Source organism: Gouania willdenowi, chromosome 21 (assembly GCF_900634775.1).
Source record: "Gouania willdenowi chromosome 21, fGouWil2.1, whole genome shotgun sequence".
NCBI classification, from domain to species: domain Eukaryota; kingdom Metazoa; phylum Chordata; class Actinopteri; order Blenniiformes; family Gobiesocidae; genus Gouania; species Gouania willdenowi.
This window is the reverse complement of record NC_041064.1, coordinates 10570867-10594634: the sequence shown is the minus strand read 5'-3', so window position 1 is coordinate 10594634 and position 23768 is coordinate 10570867. Positions and strand designations below refer to the sequence as shown.

At 36.7% G+C, this 23768-nt stretch overlaps 2 protein-coding genes across 2 annotated transcripts; one reads left to right on the top strand and one right to left on the bottom strand.

Moving 5' to 3' along the window:
• The first annotated feature begins 754 nt into the window (after nucleotides 1–754).
• On the top strand, nucleotides 755–6144 carry LOC114454751 (protein SIX6OS1). The gene is made up of 14 exons (XM_028435462.1): nucleotides 755–906; nucleotides 1538–1594; nucleotides 1670–1796; nucleotides 1885–1974; nucleotides 2046–2233; nucleotides 2335–2380; nucleotides 3013–3109; nucleotides 3213–3339; nucleotides 3418–3482; nucleotides 4292–4497; nucleotides 4891–5020; nucleotides 5103–5144; nucleotides 5217–5244; nucleotides 5807–6144. The coding sequence occupies exons 1-14, from the start codon at nucleotides 855–857 to the stop codon at nucleotides 5932–5934; spliced, it is 1383 nt and encodes a 460-aa protein (XP_028291263.1). The 5' UTR covers nucleotides 755–854; the 3' UTR covers nucleotides 5935–6144.
• Nucleotides 6031–22666, bottom strand: pfkla (phosphofructokinase, liver a). Its single transcript, XM_028435461.1, has 22 exons — nucleotides 22242–22666; nucleotides 19580–19653; nucleotides 19418–19495; nucleotides 18637–18826; nucleotides 17192–17357; nucleotides 16889–16933; nucleotides 14171–14279; nucleotides 13898–13993; nucleotides 13667–13759; nucleotides 12468–12593; nucleotides 12294–12358; nucleotides 11534–11597; nucleotides 11311–11457; nucleotides 11150–11220; nucleotides 9443–9530; nucleotides 9214–9366; nucleotides 8698–8862; nucleotides 8554–8615; nucleotides 7198–7309; nucleotides 7011–7110; nucleotides 6826–6931; nucleotides 6031–6723 (listed from the first exon to the last, which is right to left on the bottom strand). The coding sequence occupies exons 1-22, from the start codon at nucleotides 22339–22341 to the stop codon at nucleotides 6576–6578; spliced, it is 2358 nt and encodes a 785-aa protein (XP_028291262.1). The 5' UTR covers nucleotides 22342–22666; the 3' UTR covers nucleotides 6031–6575.
• Nucleotides 22667–23768: the final 1102 nt, after the last annotated feature.

Below are 23768 nucleotides of genomic sequence, written 5' to 3'. Positions count from 1 at the left end.
ATATATATATATATATATATATATATATATATAGATAGATAGATAGATAGATAGATAGATAGATAGATAGATAGATAGATAGATAGATAGATAGATAGATAAAGAAAAAGATATTTAAAGTTTACATTTATAAAAAAAAAAAAAAAAAAACTTGGCAGGTAGATTTGTTTCTTTATTATTTTATCAAAAAAAGTGAAAATATTATCAATCAAAGAAAATGCAACTTTTTGGGGTTTCAAATAAACACTATTTTTCTTTGATTTTAAAATTATTTTTTTAAAGCTTCATTCATCTTTTGGGATTTAATAATAAAGACACAAATATCCTACCCAAAGAAATATTTCCAATTAGATAATAGCTCACTTCAATTAACAAAATAACTTAAAAAATTAAAAAAATGTTTCAATGTAATGTTTTTGGTGCCAAATATTTATTTGCTATTTTTTTTTTCTTTGATTAAAAAGGTATTTTTTGATTGAAGTAAATTTTTCTGATTGAAAACACTTTTTTGACTGAAGCAACTTCTTTTGGTTGAATAATAAAGAAACAAATTTACCTCCATACAATTTTTTTTCAGCAAACTATTAAACCAATAAATAAATAAAAAAATAAAAAATAAACAAATAAAACTCAAATCATATGTATTTATTATGGGTTTAGAGCAATTGTGAGAATAAAAAAGTAATACATAAATAATAAAGTAATAAATAAATAATATTATAGTATAATATAATCTTCTTTGCCTTGAGGGGGCGCTATTTTGCGCGGTTTCTTCTGACCGTTACATTCGCTGCCTTAGCTCAGCTGCTAAGTTAGCATTTAGCTTCAGTCTTTAAAGCCAGGCCTGTGTGAAAATGAGTGAGCAGTACTCATTTAACACCATCGACAGCCTTCTTATTCAACTTGGTGAGCTAAAACATGATATTTATTTTTAAATTATAATAGTTTTTGCTCAGCTTTTTTTCATCTTAGTAAAGTTTCTTATTAGCCGCTTAGCTAACGCAGGAGCTAATATAGCAGTGGGGATGGGGCCATATTGGGGGGAAAAACAGGCACATTTTTTTATTTTTAAAATTCTGGGTTTATTTTCCTTTGTGGCAATTTACTTTTGTAGATGTATTAACAATTCTAAAATGCAGAAGAGTTACTAATAAATAAATGTATACACAAACTTATGAACAGGTTTTTATGTAATTTCAATGCTAATTTTCTGATTACATTATGGTTTTACTTTTAATATTCTATTGAATTAATCACAAAATGAATCAAATAATTAGAAATTAATCAATTTTATTTTTATTTTAATAATTTAAATTATGTATTTTTAGGTTAATATTTAGATGTCCACCTTTTATTGTAAAGAAGTCAAGCTCTTTACTCGTTTGAACACTAAATTATATAATTCCAGTCATATTGTAAGTGTTGGTTGGGGCTTTTGTTGACATTATAAGGTTTTACAAAAATAGATTATCATTGCATTTTTTCTAGGTTTGATGCATTTCAAAAAAAGGACGATATTTGTCTTGTGTTTTTATAGCTTTTGATAATCGAGAGCTTTCCCGAAAGAAGAATGAACTCATTCAACAAATTAAAGGTAGGCTCGGTGTTTGTACTTTATTAACATCAAGACATTTGGCCACAAGACGTGACTTATATTTAATGTTAATAGTGTGCAGAGCGGATATTGCTGAGAAAAAGCTCTACATTGAAACCAGCAGAGACAACATTAAGAAACTTGAGGAGGAAATCTGTGCGAGAGAGAACACTGTCAAACACAATAAAGCAAATGTCAAAAGGTATCGCTAAGTTGAATTTATCCACGTACAAATCTCTAAAAATAACACAAGTCAATCATATCTAATCTAATCATTTGTGTCTGTTCAGCATGAGGATGACCAACTGCCTGATTCTTCAACACGAGCGCATTCTGAAAGGTGACCTGGAGAACAAAAAAGCCAGCTACAGCCACGACGTGTAGGTTCATTCAGCATTTATGTGTTTAAATATTCAAAGCTGAACTTCAATTCATTTGTAAACTTCCCTAGGGAGATGTTCGATGACAGGATCGCAACCTGCACAAAGAAGTTTGAATCGTACAACGAACGTTATTTACAAAATCCTCTCGCTCAAAAGCTGGTCGTACTGCAGGCTGAAATAGAGGAGATTGAGTGTCGGCTCAAAGCCTGTGATGATCAAATAACAATGAAACAGAAGGAATTTGATCGTCTAACTGGTAATAAGCTTTTCTTTTTTTTTTTTTACATTGCCATAGTTTGCTGTGGTAAATTTGAATGACAATTTTCTGTTTTGTCCTTTTTATTTCTCTTTGACCAGCTGTAAAACAACATTTGCTCTCACCTGGGAACTCCTCACAGACTAGGTGATTTTTCCCAAAATAAAATGAATCCCAATTTGCATTACTTAGTTAATCACAAATGGTTCATTCCACGTCATTTCACAAATGGTCCACTTTGGTCTAAAAAAAATTCTGAAATTTTTACCAATTTTTCTGTGATTATTTAATAGGCACACTGTAAATTTTTTGTTTGATTAGATTAATCTTTTTGAGATATGGCCAATTTAGTGAGGGTGGTGTTTTACTAGTTGAAAAACTAATTAACAATAAATGATTATAAGACACTAAGGCATGCTACAATGGTCTCATATAAAGGATTTTCAATATGGTGAAATAGCCCAGAGTTGGGGTCCAAAATATACTATTTATTAAAACTGAGATCAGATTTTTTCCTTTGATTTTCTTTCCCACATGCAGTTATGGGCCAATGTGAATAAAAAAAAAGTATTTTTTTTTTAAATTAGACACAAACCCCCTCACTAAATTGTCCGTAGCTCTAAAATTATTCATCCGATCAAACTAAACATTTACAGTGTGCCTATTTAATAATCACGGAACAATTAGTAAACATTTTAGAATTGTTTTGAGACCAAATTGTATGGGATGTTCTGAAAATGTGTTGAAATGACACGGCATGACCAAAAGTCCATTTTCAGTTTTGTTAAACAACCAGAGAAACAGTTGGTTTGTCAGCAAGAGGAGCACCGTGACGCCTCCATTGACCTCTCCTCTCTCCTTCTCGAACCGACACAGGTACGCTGATTCATTTCCATGACATTCACCTAAAAAAAAACAACCTTTCATTTGAATAAACAGTGATAAATCCCTTAGAACTAATTCTGAACTAAACTTTTAGGATGATGGGAAAACATCTGAGGGGACAAATGCTGAGATGCACAAGCAGAATGAGCAGGAATCCATTTTGTCTTGCATCACACCACAAAATGCTAGTAAGAAGGTGTGGTCATGCCAACAGTTTGACGGTAGGTAGAGTTAGATCTGAGCTGCTTCTTGCACTGTTTGGATGTTGATTTTTCATCGAGCACCTTTTATGTCTTTAGAGCAACTTGTTGAAAAACCCCAACACGAACCTGTCGAGGACATTTCATCTGTTGATGGCAATGTGGTAATGTTTAACCTTCTCAAACTGACATGTACAATATTTTACAAAAGTCCCCTACAAAAATGTGTGCAAGGTACCATGTGTTTTAATTTTGCAAAATGCAAGACAAAGACAGAAACCACTAGAATGTTTGCATTTCCTGAAGAAAATGCAGGTTCTGGCCTGAGTCACACTGTATTAGCTTAGCATTAGCATTTACCTAGTTTTAGCATCAGCCTAACATTTAGTCAAGCATTAGCATTAACACTAACTTAGCATTACCCTAGCAATAACATTACCTTAGCATTATCATTAACTTATCATTAGACTAGCAATAGCATTAGCCTAACAATAGCTTTAGCACTAACCTAGTATTAACCTAGAAATAGCATTAGCCTAGCATTACCATTAACCTAGCAATAGCTTTACATTAGCATTAGCCTAACAATAGCTTTAACCCAGAATTAGCATTAGCCTAGCAACACGGTACAATATAAGGATACGGAAACGTTTACAAACTTACGCGGCACAATACAACAGTGTTTGTGTTTGTGTGAAAGGTGAAAAAGGATCGAGGGAATTAAAAATCAAAAAAGGTAATAATGGTGGTAATTTTCTATTTAAAGAAGGAAAATAAATAGAGAGAAAAGTATATATAGACAAAAACAATCTTTTACTGTACATAAAGGAATACATAGAAAAAACTTAAAAAATAACTGGCAAAACAAAGTTTTGCACTTTCTCATAAATAATGTGCAGACAATTTACCAGACGTACACATTTTTGCTTCTAAATGCTCTAAAAGCATAATTCTCTTGAAATTCTCTGCATAGGAGCAGCAGTCCTCTGTTCCAGCTGTGCAGGACATAATGGAGGAGGTGGAGGAAACTGAAGCTGCTGATGAAATATCTTCTGCTCAAGGCCAAGAAATCAGTGACAGAGCTGCAGTTATGACTAGGGATTCATCTCAAGAGAAAGAACCTCAATCATTCACTGCAGAGATAACACCTGCACCATCAGCATCGTCATTTTCATTCAAGTAGGGCTGGAAATCAGTGGTTCCCAACCTTTTTTTGGGTCGTGACCCCATTTTTATATCATCCAGAGGCAATTTTGTCTGGAATTATTTAAAAAAAAAAATTAACATTTGCTATACTGTGTCCAGCTCAAATATATTTTATTTGAACTAGATTTATATTTGAGAAAGTGCATGTATAGAATACAGTTCTTTGAGATTGTGTGTGGTGTTTTATTTTGAAAAAAACATAACTAAAAAAACTAAAATTCAATTTTAATCAGTAATGCTTTAAATCAATTCCTAGGCATTTCAGGCTACCCCACATGGTGTCACGACCCCAAGGTTGGAAAAAAAACACGGCTTTAAATCATGGTCAAAAATAATCATGCGGTTTCTTTTTACTCTTATGTTTAGCTTTAGTCCCACCAGCTCACCTCGACGTTCTGAGACCAAATCACCATCTTTCCTGTTCTCCATGAACTCTAATCCCAGCACACCAGGCTTCACTGGATTTGAAGTGGAAACATGTTCATCTCAAGATGAAGTAAGACCTGAACTAGAAAAATAAATTGAAATTAAATAACAAAAAGTCACATATACTGTATGTATTGTCTTGTTTCATACAGGGTTCTCTTTTTGCTTTCAACGGCTCACTTTTTAATGACAAGGTAAAGTATTTTACTTTAATGACCTCGTCTGATAAAAGTAGCAACATTTCTTACATTTTGCTCCATTTTCAGAAAACAAATGACCCCAAGTCTTCTGGTTGTAAGTATTAAACAGACATGATTTTGTGACCTAACGTTTAATGGTGCGTTCACACCAAACGCTTCGAAAGCGGCAGGTTTACGTTCAAACGTGCTTCTAGGGAGCGTCGGAGGTCCCGCTGTGCGTCCCGCGCAAATAAAACCAAGCCACTCTCTCGATAATGTAGAGCCGATGAACGGGGGTCGGAGGCGGCGTGTTCAGCAAGGAACTCCATTCACCACACTTCTCTATAGCCCTCTGACATCACAGTGCACACACTGAGGCACACCAAAATACATCCGACCGGAAACAGCCTTCTCAACACAATAATGTTCCCCACTACTTCACATTCACTGGGTGAATTATGAACGTAACTGATCACCACAATATCATCTATTATATGAACACCACCGGCAACAGAGAAGCCCCTCCCCTCGACGCTCGTCCCTAGCATCTTCGACACTGTATTCAATGAGCACAAGCGTCCAACTACGTGCGTGAGGCACGATTTTGACAATTGAAACGTGTTTGGTGTGAACGTACCATTAGGTTTGAAACACGAGTTGTGTTTGATTTTTTTCAGCTCCTGAATTCCTGTTTGGTCAGACAGAACCAAACGATGACTTCCAGTTTGCATTCTCAGCTGAGAGTCCTCAGTCAGCTGACAAAGGGCAGCACAGACAGGATTTCCCATTTTCATTCAACTTCTGAAAGTTCTACTAAAGAGCTGAAATGGCGATTGTTCATGTTCGTTATCCATTCAATGCTCGTTCTTTCACGTTTTGCTCTGTCAAACGTTCTGCCACATTCAGGTTGAATTGTTTATTGAAAACAGCAGTGTCTGTATTACAGTGTCATACAATCTGTGTTCAGTGCTCTTTAAAGGTTTGCGTACAATATCTTAACATTAATAATACATATTTTCAACATAATCTTTTTTTCATTGCTCTATGTAAAACCAGATGTTGTGTGTGTTTTTTTTTTTTTAACTTAATACAATATACAAAGAGAAGGAAATGTACACCTTACTGCACCTAGAATTAAAGGTTTTCTTGCATTAGTTCATTCCTTTCTAAACACAAAACAACACACTGCATTCCATCTGATACATTCAGTAATGATATAATGCCTGATTGCAGTAATTTTAGGAGACATGGCTCGGTCAAAAAAACTTGAAAAGCTCGACTTAGTTACTTAATACTTGAAATACACCAACGTGACTCAATACATCACAGCTACAAAGTAAAAACTAGTCAGTAAATGTATTTAAAATGTGTAAAATGAATTCTTTAAAAAACAATGGATGAAACAGTAAAGGGGGTAAAATAAAATAACTGCAATGCAGGTTGTTGTTAGAACCCAGAGTCGATGCTGATGGAGCGCCGAGTCACATGTTCCATCTCACCAGGGACGTAATCACAGAAGCTGGTTTGGTACTTGGCCAACATTTTCAGCATCGGCCTCAGATTAGCCCACCACTGGACTTTAGGCATGCGATGCCTGGGGAGAATTAAAAAAAAAGTGGATGAGCATTATCATGACAGGACATCACCTGGTGAGCATTAAGGGATATTAGTGGTTGGTGCTGCTGCTGCTGCTTACTCAAAGTCGGTCACAGCCTTGAGTTCAGCGACTGGGGTGAAGGAGATGACCTTCCTCTTGAGGCCGAGCACACACGCCGTGTCCGGACCGTTGGCAAACACACGACCTGGTGTGAAGAAGAGTCAAATTAATCCAGCTGTTTTAAACTGGATGTAACGGCACATTTTAAACAGGACGAGTTTTACCTTGTCTGTCATTTTCTGTCAGTTTGGTTGTAATCCACTCGATGGCCCTCATGCCCATCTTAGTGCCAAAATTCCGGTCAAAGGGAGAAGGTGTGCCTCCCTAAAACCCAACAAGTGTTAGTATAGAGATAAACAGTATATACTGTAGTGCTGAGTAATCAGTGTGTTGTGTGAGGTGGCTCCACACCTGTTGGAGATGACCCAGCACGTTGACTCTGCAGTCAAAGATGCCCTTTCCCTCTGCAGAGTACAACCTGTGGATGAAATCTGTGGTGTAGTTTTCATGGCATTTTTCATTCCTGGGAAACAAAAGGAAATTACACAATAATACACATCTTTAACAACTTAAAGATTCTCAATACATTTGGACAGTTAATTCCAAGGCACAGTTGTGGTCAATGACAATTTTCAATTACCATTACGTTTTCAATTACCCATATTCAATTACAATTACAGTGACCAGCATTTTTTCCTATTACACTTAAATTTCAATAATTTTTTTTATCCTCAAAAGGTCAATTACAATTACGTTCTCAATTACTAAAGTTCAATTACAATCAATCACAATTACTGAGCCTGAAATAAAATCAACCTTTCTCTTGTATTAGCTTTCTGTTAGCATCTCTTATGATAACGGGTCTTAAATCAGCTGTAAAATACACTAAAAACATCTATCATCTAATTTCTTACCTATCTATTGGTTACCTTGTTAGGCTTCCTAATCAATGAAAATATTGGAATTAATATTTTTGGTGTGGGGGGGTCTGAGCTTTTTTTTTTTAGTATATCCCTAGATTTACATTTTTTTTCAAATGGTAAAATGTGGGAAAGCTTGATATGAAACATTTTAATAATTGTTAACTACATACGTGTAGAACTGTAACATGGTTCCCCAGGTTTGCGTTCAATTAAAACTGACAATTTTTATAGAATTTTCATGGCAATTATCTGAACTCAATTACAATTTATTACGATGACGGCAGCAACAGATTTTTAAAATTACGCAAAACCAACTATTCTCTCAACATTTATGTAAAAGGTTGAAAAACTTTTACCTTAAAAATCACCATTAGATGGAACCTACATGTTGATTTTAATTCAAAAGGGAAAACATTTACTACTGCCCCACTTTCTGTATTTTTTAATGCATGTAAAAATGAGTCAGAAGAAGCGAGATTCTCTTCTATTCGTGTATTTATAACACCTGTTTCCTGTTCTGATTACTTGCCATTATAACTCTCTATTTAATGTGTTATTCTTCCCAAACCAGCCTGTGTTTTTCAATGTTTTCATAAACTAGTGATAGAGTAAATCTTACATGTAAAACTATTCTCGGCCGAAAATTAGCCAAAAGTGGCCGAAACACTTTCCTCACTGAAAAAAGCCGACCGAAACAGGATGTTGTAAAGATGGGAGCAAACAACACGGCCTTGGTTTTCTTACTTTCGAATTCGGTCAACAATTTTCATTTCAGTGCTTCCTTATGTAAAACATAAAGGCACCTCTGATGTTTGTGAAATCTTGCTGAATATGTGGTCCGTACCTCAATACTAGACCTCGCTGGATGTCCTTCTTCATCTTTTCTGATAAATGCTCCACATTTGTCTGTCAAAAGGAACATTAGTGGAAGATAAACTGCGGTGCAAATTACTGAAGGACATTATCGGGACTAGTCTTCCAGTCTTACCTTGAGGTCGTGAATGTTAAATGGATCTTCAAAGATATAAGCAGCATCGGCCCCTGTTGCTATGCCCGTGGAGGTGGCCAGATAACCACAGTACCCGCCCATGGTTTCCACCACAAACACTCGTCTCTTGGTTCCAGAGGCCGACTGTTTAATCTTGTCACAGCCCTGAAAATGAATTCAAAATTGCCTGTTATGTTCATAAATGTTTCAACGTTACTGTGTCTGAAATGATGTCATTTAGTTAAATGGTTCAAATTGAAAGGAAATTGGATGCTTCAGCTGCTCTGCTGATTTAAACTAAACTTTAGAACTAATTTAAAGCTGCTTCCATTATAAACAATGCAAACATGCACACCCAAATGTTGTGATGTGCTCTCTCTAATCTGTAATAATCTGTTGACGGACAAAAAAAAACAAAAAACATTTTCATCTCCGGCTTCACAAACATAATTTAGTTCCTTATCTCCCAGCTGAAGCATCCGTCACACTACTAATGTACCATCTACTCGCTCATACCGCCATAGCAGAGTTGACAGCAGTGTCTGCTCCCATGGTGAAGTCGGTTCCAGGCACGTTATTGCTGATGGTAGCAGGGATAACACACATTGGGATGCACAGCTCGTCGTACTGAGAGCGAGCCTCAAACAGCTGCAGAACACCTGTGTAGCCCTGTCATAAAGCACACGTAGAAATGATATTGACAGTGAAAGTATAAATGTAAGCATTAATGCATCAGACGGAGTACCTCAAACCCTCCAATCACAAGCAGAGCTGAGATGTTGAACTTGGTGATGGTTTCCACAATCTTCTCCATGTTGTTGCTGGGAAGAGTCCTAAAAAAAGAAAACATATACAGACTCAATCCTAGAGTCAAACCTCACTGTAAGTAAACATCAAACTATAGACACATGCATTCATGATATTTTTTTTTACCACGCTTCTATTTTATTTACAAATCCTGACAACTTAAAAAAAAACAAAAAAAAAGCAGAGATATTCACACAAGTAAATGAAAATTAAATTTGGTTAAGCCTGAATACCCAATCAATGGGGCCAGTACAAGCTCATTAAAACTGTTTAAAGCCATTAGAGTTCTCTTGGTTTTTTTAATTTTTTTTTAACAAAGACTGTTAAAAACTAAAGAATCTTATTACAGAGTGAGACTAAAATGATCTAGTCTACCCATGTTTCAAATTCTAGATTTTGTTCATCAAAATCATTTTAAAACTTGTTTTTCATATTCCTTTTATCTTCAGCAGGTTGATAAGACTTAAAAGTTCTAGACATCGTGGCCCACATTTATCAACCTTGAGTGAAAACAGGTGCAAACTTGAGTGAACATTTGGTGATATGACGCGACCAGCGTGTGATCCATGAAACATTTGACCAATCCAGCACACAAATGATCAGGTGTTGATAAATCCGGCGGCTGAATTTGATCGCCCTCCTGTTTCGGAGGCCGCGCCCACTGAGGTCAAACAAGAAAAGAAACTTTTCCAAGATTAAAATCAGCATCCTCACATCTGAGGTGGAGCAAAAACAAAGATGTGCTTTTTGACAGTGTGAAAACTGGACTTAAAGAAGCACATTTAAACGCTCTGTGATAGAAGATCAGCCCCTGAACGGGTGACGTCTGCCCCCCTGTGTGCGCTATGAGTAACTTCACAACAGAGATCCTGGGGAAACACGGATATGATGTTTATATGAGCCTCCGTCCACACGCTTTAGGCAATAAATAACACATTAAAAAAAACTAACAAAAAAATAAATAAAAGATCACAATGCTTTAAAAAAAAGTCTTAAAAATGACAAAATGTTGTCTTTGTTGTCCAATAATTCATCACATTACCAGTTACCGCAGCACATTTGTAAGAGTTTTAGGAACCATTTACATTTAAAAGCATGAATGAGAGTAGACGGAGCATCAAAACTGAATGTACGAAAAGGTTGATAAATGATGGGTATTGTTCCTACGATTAGTGTTGTCAAAAAACTCAATCGTGAATAAAGTATAGATACCAGAAAGTGTGTATCGGATACGATCCTCGCCTGTTTCAATTGACACAACTTTATTCGATGCTACAGACACAAACAGACACACAAGCAGCCCCTCCCCTCAGCTGCAGCTGAACACACGACCACAAAATGTTATTTTGCCCCAATGGTATCGCAAATAGTATCGCGTATCAAGTTTTTGTTTTTTTTCCTGAGTATTGGTATCGAGTTTGAAATTGTGACAACCCAACCTACGATAACGGCCAATGAAAATTGTGAACTAAATAAAGGAATTGATAAACATGTTGATATATCTTACTGTCTTATGGACCAATATGTGCTATAGTATTCAGTATGTAAAAAACGCACAGAACATGTATTTTCCAGTTGAAACAGATCACGCCGTGTTCGCAGTTGGACTTCTCTCAAAAAAGACCTTGTGATGTTGATCACCCACCTTTTGGTCCCCAGCAGTGATCCTCCCTGTCCCGTCCATCCTGCCACTCTGTGCCACTCCATCTCAAACACCTGAGCACATACGGACATGTGATCAGCTGCTCAGTCTAACACAGGCCAGTGTTTGGTCGTAACAGTCATGTGACACATGTGTGAAGTCACCTCTCCATTGGCCAGCCCTTGAAAGCCATCGTGGACGCCGTAGACCTTGTGCCCGTGACCGATGGCCCTCCTTACAGCCGACCTCACAGCTGCGTTCATCCCTGCAGCTGGAGCTCCCACGTTCAGGATCGCCAGAGAGAAGTTGCTCTGAGGAAACGTGGATGTGTGTTTTTTAGTGTTTGTTTTGGACTGAATGCTTTTTTAAAGCACAGTGGAGACTCACTGCAAACTTGGCAGGTTTCTGGAAGGCCAGGAGTTTATAGATGGACCAGTTGTTCTCAAAACTCCTGCAAAAACAAAAACAGATGAAGATTGGTTTGCTTTTCATCTGAATCTACAACGAACTGCAAGCACAAAATCTTTGTAGATGAGCATGTAAAACAATAACTGAAGATTACACACATTGAAACATGTTCACCCTATAATGCAGGGTTTTTCAACCTTGGGGTTGTGACCCAATGTGGGGTCACCTGAAAATTTAAATGGGGTTGCCTAAAAAAAAAATTCTGATCATTAATATATTGTAATTGTTTCTTAATTATTCTTTTTCAAATCAAAAAGTAACACACAGTCTTAAAAAAAACTGTATTGTATGCCAGTGGTTCCAGTACCCCCTTTCTCTTATTTCTCAATCCAAGTACCCCCATTGTCCGACTACAACATTTTGCTTGGAAAACTATTTACCGTTTAAAAACAATTACAGAGCATAATGATGGAATGAATGAGTGATAACACATTTTAAAGAATCTAGTTAAAATAAAATGCAGTATAAAGAAAAGAAAAAAGAGAAAATGGAAAAAAAAAAATACAGTATAAAAATCACTAATCCTGGCTACTAGTTACTTGTTACACAGTTTAACAAATATGATCAAAAACTAATTATAGAAAAACTCTTGGGGGTCTCCAGAAATGTGTGATATAAAAATGGGGCCACAATCTAAAAAAGGTTAGTTACCACTGCTATAATCCATCTCAGCTCTTACCCTCCACGCAGCTTAATGGCCTCATCAAACCTTTTCTCATTCATGGCCGTCTGCACCAGTTTAGTCTGGAAACAATGACCAAAAAAGATACATTCATCCCAATTCATCTCAGCACTAACTTTTCTTCTGCCAGAGGAAATTAAATAGTTAAATATTGAAAAAAGAGAGACTCACCATCTCTACACACTCCATAAGAGGCAGACGGACGGCGTGGTTTCCTGAAAGGCCGATGACACAGGCGGGCGTGTCAGGAGACGCTTCCATCAGGGCGACCACGGCCTCCACACCCAGCTTAGAGCTCTGTTCACACACACATCAGCACAGGGCAATGAACACCTTAAAGCACATATGTCAAACTTAAGGCCTGCGGGCCAAGTCCGGCCCACCAGAGCATCCAGTCCGGCCCACGGGAAGATTTTGTTCAAAGTAAAAAAAATACAGCAAAAACAAGACAGGACAATATAAGTTGTAGATAAAATACGATGGGGGTTGTAGTACGACGTTATTTACAGTAATATTAAATTATTTTTAAAAACCTGGAAAATTATTGCACAGAATTCTGGCAAATTTCGATAAAATTAGCTGCAAAGTCAAGGAATTTTCACCACATCATCAGGATCATTTAAATTAAGTTGATCAAAACTTAATCAATAAACCTGCTCAGATTCAGTAAACCATTGATCTCTGAGGTGACATTAATGCTGCTCTCATATAGCTATATATGACCATAATTAAAAAGGAATAATCCATGTCAGTACAACTTATATCTACCTTTTAATTGTATCTTACTCATTATCTTAAATTATATTTTCATTTTTAATAGACGTTTTTGTTTAATTATAGCTTTCTTTTTTATTAGTATTTATTTTGTTTCCTCACAGTACAACTTAAATCTTCCTTTTAATTGTATGTCCTTATAATTCCTTATAATTGTCTTTCTTTTTGACATACATTTTTTTTTAATTATGTTTTTGTTTTTTTATTAGTATTTTGTTTCCTCACAGGAGTTAAAAACAAATATTTTCTAAAGAAATTGATTAATATTTCTTAAAAAAAATGGAATTGGAAAACAGAATTTGGGGGGGAAAAAATAAAACGCATATGCATTTAAATGTATACAATATTTTTAAAAATCGTAAATTGAATCGAAATCGCAATATCTGTCAGAAAAATCGCAATTAGGTTTTTTGTAAAAATCGTGCAGCCCTACTTTATAATTTCCTTGTTGTACCGTTACAATGCTTTAGGTAATTTTCTCATACATTGCAAATAAACTGAAAATTATATGGTAAAAAAAATTATTTGCACAATATCACAACCCTGATATTGTATTAAAGTGTAATTTCTGAGCATTGAGCATCCTTAATACTCACCAGGATTCTGTCGAACGCTGAGGGAGTTCCTCCTCTCTGCACGTGGCCCAGCACCGTGACTCTGGTGTCGTATCCCAGTCTCTTTGACACCAGCTACAAACACACACATATTTTAGGTTAAAGTCATGCTGGTTAATCAGTGTATTAGTGCCGTAAAGACTAATGAACTTTGAGATGACTGCCAGTTAAATACAGTGCTGCCATTAATGATTCAAAGAGTGTAAATCTTACATCTTTTACATAGGTAGAGGATATGGGATCACCATTCCTATCAATGGCTCCTTCAGCCATGATGATTATGTTGAGTCTGGATCCTTTGGTGCGACTCTAGAGGTAAACACAACACAAATACTAGCTGATTTACTAGAAACATTTCTTGAACTACTGGCTACATTTACTCTCAAACTGGTTCAACCTCTGGCTGTGGACAGGATAGGATTATTGTGCTGGTCAAAGGAGGTTAGCATATTAGCATACAGCTCCGACCTGTTCTGTTAGCCTTACCGACGACAGGCGAGCACACATCCGATCCTCCCAGCCCTCCAGAGGGGGAGCTTCAGGAATGAAGAGCCAATCGGCTCCAGAGGCCAGAGCTGACACCAGGGCCAGATACCTGCAGCACAGACGGAACCAGGGCAGGAATGGAGATGAAAGGAAAAAAACATGTTACAAACAACAACAAATCAGCCAAGACAGTATAAGTAAAGGAGCAAAAACAAGGTAAGAACAGAAGATAAATAAATAAATATAACCTGAGTGAATTTACATATTGCACATAGGAGAGTGTGATGTAAATGGTCCAGCATGGGGGATTAATATTAACTATAAAGGTAAAGAGTATTTGACTTCAAACAACTAGTTTAACACAATTCTATGGACTTAAGTCCTACTAATTTATAATAACTGTCTTAAAGTAGGTTTTGGGATGATAATCAAACCTTTATTTTGTTAATGCTCAAGTACAGATAAAAGAAAATTAGAACAGAAGTTGTCATCTTGTGGATTGGAACCCAAACCCATTTTTTGGGTAACATGCATTTGCTTGACTTAGTTTCTATTTGTACTTTTATTTTGAAGGGGATTTATTAAATCCATCTAGCTTGTGATAATAATAATAATACATTTTATTTGTAATGTACTTTACATTTGATGCCAAACCTCAAAGTGCTACAGGATTAAAACAATACAACACAACATATATTAAAAGACAGGACTAAAAAGAGGCATTAACTGTTAAAATAAGTCTCTGTTAAAAAAAAAAAGGCTTCATGAATCAAACGACTGCCTATTGCTGTGTTAATAAGATCTACTTTTTATTTATTTATTTTTAGCATTTAGTTAACAATAGAATATATAAAAAAATTTATCAACAGGACAAGCTCTGAAATGTACTCAGACTATAAAGGCAACAAGTATCTGACGTTAAAAAACCACTTTAACCCAGTTGGACTAAAGTCCTACTAACTTATATTAACTGTTGTAATGTAGGTCCTGGTTTTGGGATGACAATCAAACCTTTATTTTGAAATGCTCATGTACAGATATTAGAAAATGGATGAGAACAGAAGTTCCCAATCTTGTGGATTGGAACCCAAACCTGTTTTCTTTGGTTGCTTGACTTAGTTTCTATTTGTACTTTTACTTTGAAGAGGATTCATTAAATCCATCTAGTCTGTGATAAATTTCAGAAATCAAACAATTGCCTGTTGTTGTGTTAAAAAGAGACAATTTTTTTAGAATTTAGTTAAAAAGCAGTAAACTGACGACAATCCAGTCACAACCTAAAGGTTCTATTAAATAAACAAATAATAAAACTTAATCTTTGGGGTTTTTATGGAGTAATGTTTAGTTGAAAAATGTCCATCTGTTTTTTTCACTTTTCAGATTATCTCATGATTTCTACACAGACAAAAGTCATTGATTAGTCTCTGACAACATTCGTTGACGTTACACCAGCGTTCCTTTATCTCCTTGTGCTATTATCACTTCATAAATGATGACTTATCACACAGAAATCATCAAAAAAGGCATGAACACGGCTCAGATTTACACCTGTTATTGGAAAACTAGATAACTACTGCCTACTGTAAATGTTAGGTATGTAATAATTTGGATCTGTTTTTAGTTTATCACATTTGGTGCACTTGTTTTCATTTATTCTAAGTCTACTAAATATTATTATCTGTCTTTTTTCTTTTTTACTCCTTTAAAGCCTTGCAGTCTTTTCTTTTTTTAAGTGATTAATTTTCATTGTCAGAGGCTTAAATAATTATATGTTTACACTGGATTTTACTCCATCTTTGCAGATTATTCTCTGAGGCATAAATATTTAATTCATCAATATGGGAGCACTTTGTAATATTTTCTGACATCTTATTAATTCTCTTTGGCAAACGCTGACTGCCCAGCAACAAATTCATCACTTTAACAAAGAAGGCTTATTTATCGACCAATCCTCATGAGAGCAGCAATAAACTAGTACAGTACTTTAAGTGCAAACCATCTTTGTTAAATAGAAGGGAGGTTGAATCCCAATGTCTTCAATATCTATAATTAGGGGTGTCCCGATCTGACATTGATATCAGAAATTGATCCAATATCAGCAAAAAAAACAATAAAAATAGAAATTGAATTATATCAGCAATTATGTGCAATTCATTCCAGACTCAAGCACTTCTATCCACCAGCTGACAGAACTGATCACGGACAGTAAAGAATAACTAACGTGAATGGTTTTATTGGTTTTGAGGTTATTTTTCAGGGTTTTCCAATTAAGTTTTTATTCATTCTATTCAATTGTAGAATTATCTTATGTTTAAGTTAAACTAGTGGTTATTTTGCTGTTTTCAAAACTTTTTTTTGTTATTATTGGATTTAATTATGTTAATATTCAGGGGCTTCTTATTGTGTTTAGTTATTCTATTCAAGTGTAGAATATTATGTTTAAGTTAAACCAGTAGCTATTTTGCATTTTAAAAACTTTTTTGTTATTATTGGATTTAATAACGTTATTTTTCAGGGTCTTCTTATTATTTGTATTTTATTGTAGAATATTCCTATATTTAAGGTTAAAATTTCTGTAACCCATTGGTTAATAATAAATGGGTGAGTTTTTTCTAATACTTACTGTTCCGTTCCATACTACACATGACTGATCACCGTCACAGACTTAAAGATCAATCAAAATTTTGTAGATATGCACAAAGTGAGAGTGTTACTCACCCACAGTGTCGACCCATGAGCTCCAGAACAAAAGCGCGCTGATGGCTGTAGGAGGAGGACAATGAATCCATTCAAACAGGCCTCAAAGAAAGTGCAGAAAACAAGTCTGGACATGGAAATCAGGCTAAAAAAATTCTTGAATCAGGTTGAGATATAAAAACAAAAAAAAACAGGCATATGTAACTGGATTCCAAAGGTAAATCATGCATGAAGCCAAGTGTGTGGAAAGGAATACGTGCACGTGATCACGACTCTCTGCTTAAACCAAATAAGGTGGTGAAACAGCGCGTTATCAAGTCTGACCTCTGGGCCGTGGTCATGATGGAGTCAACGATCTCCATGATGCGGTGCAGGGCCGAGTCGGCACCAATGGTCATGTCGGTGCCACAGAAGTCGTTGTCAATGGAGCCGACGAGGCCGACTATGTTGAGGTGGCTGTGCTGCTTGGCCACGGCGTCAGTGATCCTTCCTAAACACACATGAGAACACAGTGGCATCTGGAACAGTGCGGGCTGCGGGGGGGGGGGGGTCAGGATCAGTGAGTGGCAGCGTCCGAATAGTCCCTCCTATCTCCTTTCCTATCCACTGTTCCTTCACCCCCGGAAGTGTAAGTGGTGGCCATGATAAAGAGCGTTCGCGTTCTCTTTAAGCTGAGGAAAAGATGCTCAATGCTTTCTTCATAACCTCCTTTAGCCTAGGAAACACCGATGCATCCTTTACCAAAGGAGACGAGATAATGCTGACCCACAATTCCTTGCGGCCATAACATTTAAAGGGAAAAGCAGATCGAGCGCTAACGGAAACTCATGATGACAAGTAACGAATATAAGTTACCAATGCAATAATATGCCCTGAACAACTTTAAATAAATAAATACACGAGAAATACCCGGATGTACAGTATACTATATCGGGACATTTTTTAAGTGTGCACGGTCGGCACACTAGTCATACTCAACCGCCCCATGATGCATTGCGAGCAGAACGTAAAATCGTCCTGGGACCAGCTTCAAGCTAAGAGTCAAACATTCCCTTTTCAAAATAAAAGCTCCTCCTCTCATCTTCCATTAGTTTTTTTAATGCTTTTGTAAATAGGGCTCTTGTTTTGAAGTTAAGCAGAAGTTTTGTCAGTAGCACAATGGTGGGTCTCCCAAAATCTCCAAAATGTCAGCACGAAATGTGTTTACGTGAGTTTTATGGATGAAATGACCACATGTTGATATTCTACTTGGTCACTTTCTCACATAAAATGTTTTCAGAACTTTCAAAGGTGGAGAATCAACAGAGATATTTAGCCTCAGGATGCTTCAGGGTTCTGTCTTGTAGGGTTGAAATGTATCTTGGAAAAGTATACTGCAGTGGGAACGCTCATCATCCTAACCATACTACTAGTATATAGTAGACAGTATATACTCTTTGAGTGTGTAGTGTATAGTATGTGAGAATGCGATTTCAAACACAGCCATACTGTAGTGTAGGTTTAGTGTTTTGTACATTTTTGTAGTTTTGAGGGTGGACGCTGGGTGCGACGGCCCTGTATAGCGTTGGCCCGGTGTCCTCCTACTTTTGTTGAGTTTGGCGAGGATCTCCAGTCCTTTTTGTTTCTTTGAGTTAATTTGATTTTGTTGCTACTTTTTGAGAACATTGTGTTAATAAATACTTTGACAATCTTTATTTCTGTTTGGCGTCTTTTCTGTTGCGTCCCCTCAAGCCTTTCGACTGAATAAATTCCTCTCAGGGGAACCTTACCTTTGCTCACCAGCTCCTCCAGCAGCCCGTTCCACTCATTGCGGAAGATGTTGGCTCCGGTGAGGCTGCCGTCCCCCCCGCACACACACAGGTTGGTGATGCCCTTCTTTACCAGGTTGAAGGCGGCGGCGAGTCGGCCCTCACGTGTGGTAAAGGCCTTACAGCGAGCGCTTCCTATCACGGTCCCACCCTGAGGAAACCATTAGGATTAGAAGTGATAATAAACAAGAGTTTTAAAAACAGAGGCTTCCTGATGTTCATATAGTAAACCTCATGAGGGTAAAGGAATATTAGCACAAGGACCCACGAACTGTTTTAATACAAATCCAACTCAAACACACCCCATTCATTTCAATGATTTCAACAATGAGGCTTGAAACAAGATTATTCTTTCAATTAAACACACAGAAATAGAAAAAAAAACTGCGTATGTGAATCTAAACAAACCAGCACACGCCCTTCAACACATTCACTGGATGTTAATTCAAGACAAGTGGATGCGAAAGCTGGCTGCGTCTTGAATTGATCAGCTTAAAGCCCATGCAGCCATGCTTCTTACCGGATTATAACCACTGACAGGAAGAGAGGGGAGAAGATATGGACAAGGATGATGAAAAGAAGGGTAAAGAAAGAAGAATTTAAAGGAGATAAAAGGGTAGAACATTGATTTTTATGTAGACATTTGTAAAGAGGATGTTGGGTCAACATCACACAGGTAATGAGGGTCAATTGTTAATATTCTGTAGAACTGAGATAAATAACAGTATTCTGCATCACGTACCAGTTGGATGATGTTGGACACACTCTGCCAGTTGGCCACTTTGATGTTATCTCCCCCATCCACCAAGCCCTGGTAACCCTGCAGGGGCACCAGCAATAATCCAGGTTAGTCTAACATAAACAACAGATGTAAATATTGATCCAACAGATTGACTTTAATCACCTCATAAATCAGGTAGACCTGGGCGCCCACATAAATGCCCATCCGGGTCACGGCTCGTACTGCTGCGTTCATTCCTGTGTGACGCACAGTTCCACAAAACAAACTCTTTAGCGATTACACACACACACACACAAAAACATGCACACACACACACACACACACTGCTCTCTATGCAGAAATCAATCAGTGCTGTGTGTGTGTGTGTGTGTCTTCTTTATCCGTTACTCTGCATCTGCTCAGGGGAGGACGTAACAACGGTTTAAGCGATTTGCTCCAGAAACTTGGACACACTTTCGCTTACAATCAAATAAATCATAATCAGCTTTAAAAAAATTTTTTTTTTAAATCCAAGCAATCCTTGATATTTCGAGTCAACGCTCGTCGTCAGCCTGCATTCTGTGACTTCAGAGAATCTGTAAAGGAGGTTAAAGTTCACAAACTCAGCTGTAAATATTACAACTAGGGGTGTCCCAATCGGTCCGATATCAGCCAGAAAACGAATATCGGATTTTATTCAACTGCATCTAAAATCTATGATATATATATTATAATATATTTATTCAATTGTAGAATACTGTAGATATTATGTTGAATATTAAAATGTATGTAACCAATTGGTTAATAACAAATGGGTCAGTTTTTCTCATACCTACTGTTACTGACTGTTGTTCTCTGTATGAGTAACATCACTTGATCAAGCCTTTTCTAACATTCCACACTACAAAATAAGTAATAAAAGTATGTATCATTCATACTGATATCGTATCGGATCAATATCGGCATCAGCCAATACTCAAAGCTGTAATATCGGTATCATATCGGAAGTGAAAAAGTTGTATCGGGAGGGACATCCCTAATTACAACTCATCATATATGTGAAAAACATCTGCTTTGATTACAAGAAGATAGATACTTTATTATTTACACGCACACACACACACACACACACACACACACACACACACACACACACACACACACAGGGTTAACAACATTGTTTTAAAGAAAGTGAGAGATAAGACAGCAGTTTATCCCCACCCAGACTCGTCCTTCACTACCTTTTTTATTGTTGTTAAACAACCTAATGGCTGAGGGTAGTAAACAGTTCCTATAGTTCCCATAATACCTCTATATAGGAAGAGTTCGTGGAAAAGTCACCATGTAAATAAGACACATTTAAAGGTGTTATCATAACATTTCCATTGTTATCACTAATACTCATGCACTACAAATATTTACCTAATAGCACAGAAATACTATCAAAGTTGTTATAACACCATTATAAACACTTTTTAAGAGCAAAAAAAAAGAGTCCCTTGCTAGGTGTGTCCCGTTGCAACTTTTTTTTTCCACTTCTGATATGACATCCTTGGGTTTAGGTTGATATTGATTGAATAAAATGAAGCATGGATTGGTTTTTTTCATCGATGTGTTGCTTTAAAACTGGCAGTTTATGAAACAATATTTTGAAAAAAATTGTGATAATAGTCGAGATCGGATGCATTTTTTTTTCTTATCGTTTTTTGCCATATCGCCCAGCTATAGGGGTGTAAAGATTAATCGGTCTAGATCGATTAATTGATTGTTTGATCAATGATTTAGTCAAACCGATCTAAAGTATAAACATCGATATCCATAGACATTTTGCCTTCCGCTTTTATATTGTTTTGTTACAACCCCAAACGTCAGTGAGAATTTTTTTTTTCTTTTCAAAGAATGTTTTTTATGTAAATACCTTAAACAGTCATGCAAAAAAAAATTATCAAAATGCATCAATATTGTGTTTTCCATTTTAACATATTTAACAAGGCAAATTCCACCTTTAAAAATACATATACAAAAAAAAAATTACATTTTAAATACATATACAAAAAAAAAAATACATTTTAGTGTATTTCCTGGGTTAGGGTTAGTGATAGGTTTATGGTTAGGGCTAAAATAAAAGGGTTAATGGGGTAGCTAAAAATAAATATGAGCTAAAATAAAACTGATGGTACTTTAAGTCACGTGGTGCACCTAAACTGGCCAATGAGGGGCGCTGCATATGAATAAACTGGCGGTCTCTTCACAAGTTCCCGTATGTATAGCCTCGGCAAAAAAATCGATATCGTATCGAAATGAAACAAGTGATTTACATCCCTACCCAGCTATATCGATTTTTATTGGGTACATCAATATCGAAATGGGACAACAACAGCACGATCTGACAGAAAGATTACACTATCACAGCTGTAATAAAGCTATTAATGGCCGTGTTGGCATAACTGTTACATTAAGGAAGCAGGCTTGTAATCGGAGGGTCACTGGTTCGAATCCAACCTGGGCCATCACACAGTGTTATAGAGCAAGTCCTTTAACTTCAACTGCTCGTGTTGTACGTGGTTGTTGATTAAAATGTCTCCTAAATGAAACTGTAATCCTGTATTACAGACACGCAATCTTTGTTAGAGCTTAAATAAAAGGGAGGAATTAAAGAAAAGTGTCCATAGTAAATTACAGCATTATGTGCAATGGGTAGCAGCAAATTGTTCTGTAGCTAAACACCTTTGCCCTCCTTATCAAACATGGATTATAAATGAGTAATAATCAACCTACTAACCCAGCACGCACACACACACACACACGCACACACACACGCACACACACACAGACTTTGTGTCACCTTGTGCATCTCCACCGCTCGTCAGCACAGCCATGGCTCGACCAGCCCCCGACATCTTCAGTTTCTCCAGATCCATGGAGCACTGCCTGGCCGCCATCATTAGCGGTAGATAGACAGCAGCTGTCAGCGGAAGTGAAGCTAAACTTAGCGGACGGTAGATGAAGCTGTTTGTCGTTCGGACTGTTGTGTTTTCTTCTTTGTTTGACTGCAGCAAACTGAAAGACGAACCTAACCTCCTGTCTCGGACATAGGTGTCGGCACTCCCAGCAGTGGGCGTGGTCACACCGCTGCACGCTCTGACTCCGCCTCTTGTAACGGAGCTCGTGCCACTACTGTAAAAGCGTCTGCTTCAGAACCCCGGAGAAAGGTACGTCTGCAGATACAGATACAGGGCTGCTGATGCACTATTGGAACCCGGAAGTGCCCCCGAGGCTGTTTTTTTCCAGCTGCTGTCAGAAGGAGGCCCCGCCCACTCTGTACAACACAGCACGTACGACACGCACCATGCAACATGATGATTAATATAGTCTTCCTCATTCCAGAGGAAACCTATTTACATCATGGAATACCTGCATGTATTAGATGTGACATTTTAACAAGTATATGTAAAAAAAAAAATGAGGATGTTTTAAAACAAAAGACAAAAATTATCTACCTTATTCCTGGGGCTGCAACTTCCTCATTGTGGGTGCAACTTCCCAGAGATGTAAATAGTACTGTTATATCCAGAGGTGAAAGTAATGGATTACAAGTATTCACATTACTGTAATTTAGTTACTTTTATGGGTACTTGTACTTTTTTTTTTTTTAGCATATTTCTAAATCAGTAGTTTTACTTGTACTTAAGTACGTTTCAAAATGATTAAAGTCATTCGTTACATTTCTACACCCAGCCGTTAATGAGTAAATTGCTATTTTTTTGTTTTGAAATGAGCAATGGACATTGTGAACCTACAAAAAATAAAATAACCAGACAACAATCAAATGCATCACATCATAGCCGACCAATCAGATTTAGCTATACGTAGAGCCTGATCATTGTTTTTTTTATTTTTCATTTTGAATTAAATTCATTGGTGGGATCTATTTTTAAAAGAAGAATTGTATTTTTTAGAATTATTATTTTTGACAAAACTTCTATTTTATACAGATGCCTTTGTGTAAAATAAATGAAGTTCCTGACCTGCTGTTCCTGCAATTCAACTCTCATGCAGGTAGTTAGAAATGAGGAAGTCTGGGAATTGTACATTTATATTTATGTTCTTGTGCAGGATGACCCCTGAACATGAATGGGGAGGCTGGCTTAAATATGATTGGTCGAAGTAATCACAAGACAATCCAGACCCTGCCTTATTGCGATTTATTTTATATATATGTATATATACATAATAAATCACAATAATCGCAATAATTGCCTTACACTTTAATATCGGAATATATCGTATCGTATTGTGACACAAATCGTATTGCCAGATGTCAGGCAAGCACACCCCTAGCAGTCATTATTGATCCCGTTTTCTAACTGAT

Coding starts and splice junctions, on each gene's coding strand:
- pfkla (XM_028435461.1), bottom strand. CDS start 22,341: ATGATGGCGGCCAGGCAGTGCTCCATGGATCTGGAGAAACTGAAGATG. Junction 19,654..22,241: donor GAGCGGTGGAGATGCACAAG/GTGACACAAAGT, acceptor TGCGTCACACAG/GAATGAACGCAGCAGTACGA. Junction 8,616..8,697: donor TTAACATTCACGACCTCAAG/GTAAGACTGGAA, acceptor TCCTTTTGACAG/ACAAATGTGGAGCATTTATC.
- LOC114454751 (XM_028435462.1), top strand. CDS start 855: ATGAGTGAGCAGTACTCATTTAACACCATCGACAGCCTTCTTATTCAA. Junction 3,340..3,417: donor GTCATGCCAACAGTTTGACG/GTAGGTAGAGTT, acceptor TTATGTCTTTAG/AGCAACTTGTTGAAAAACCC. Junction 3,483..4,291: donor CATCTGTTGATGGCAATGTG/GTAATGTTTAAC, acceptor TTCTCTGCATAG/GAGCAGCAGTCCTCTGTTCC.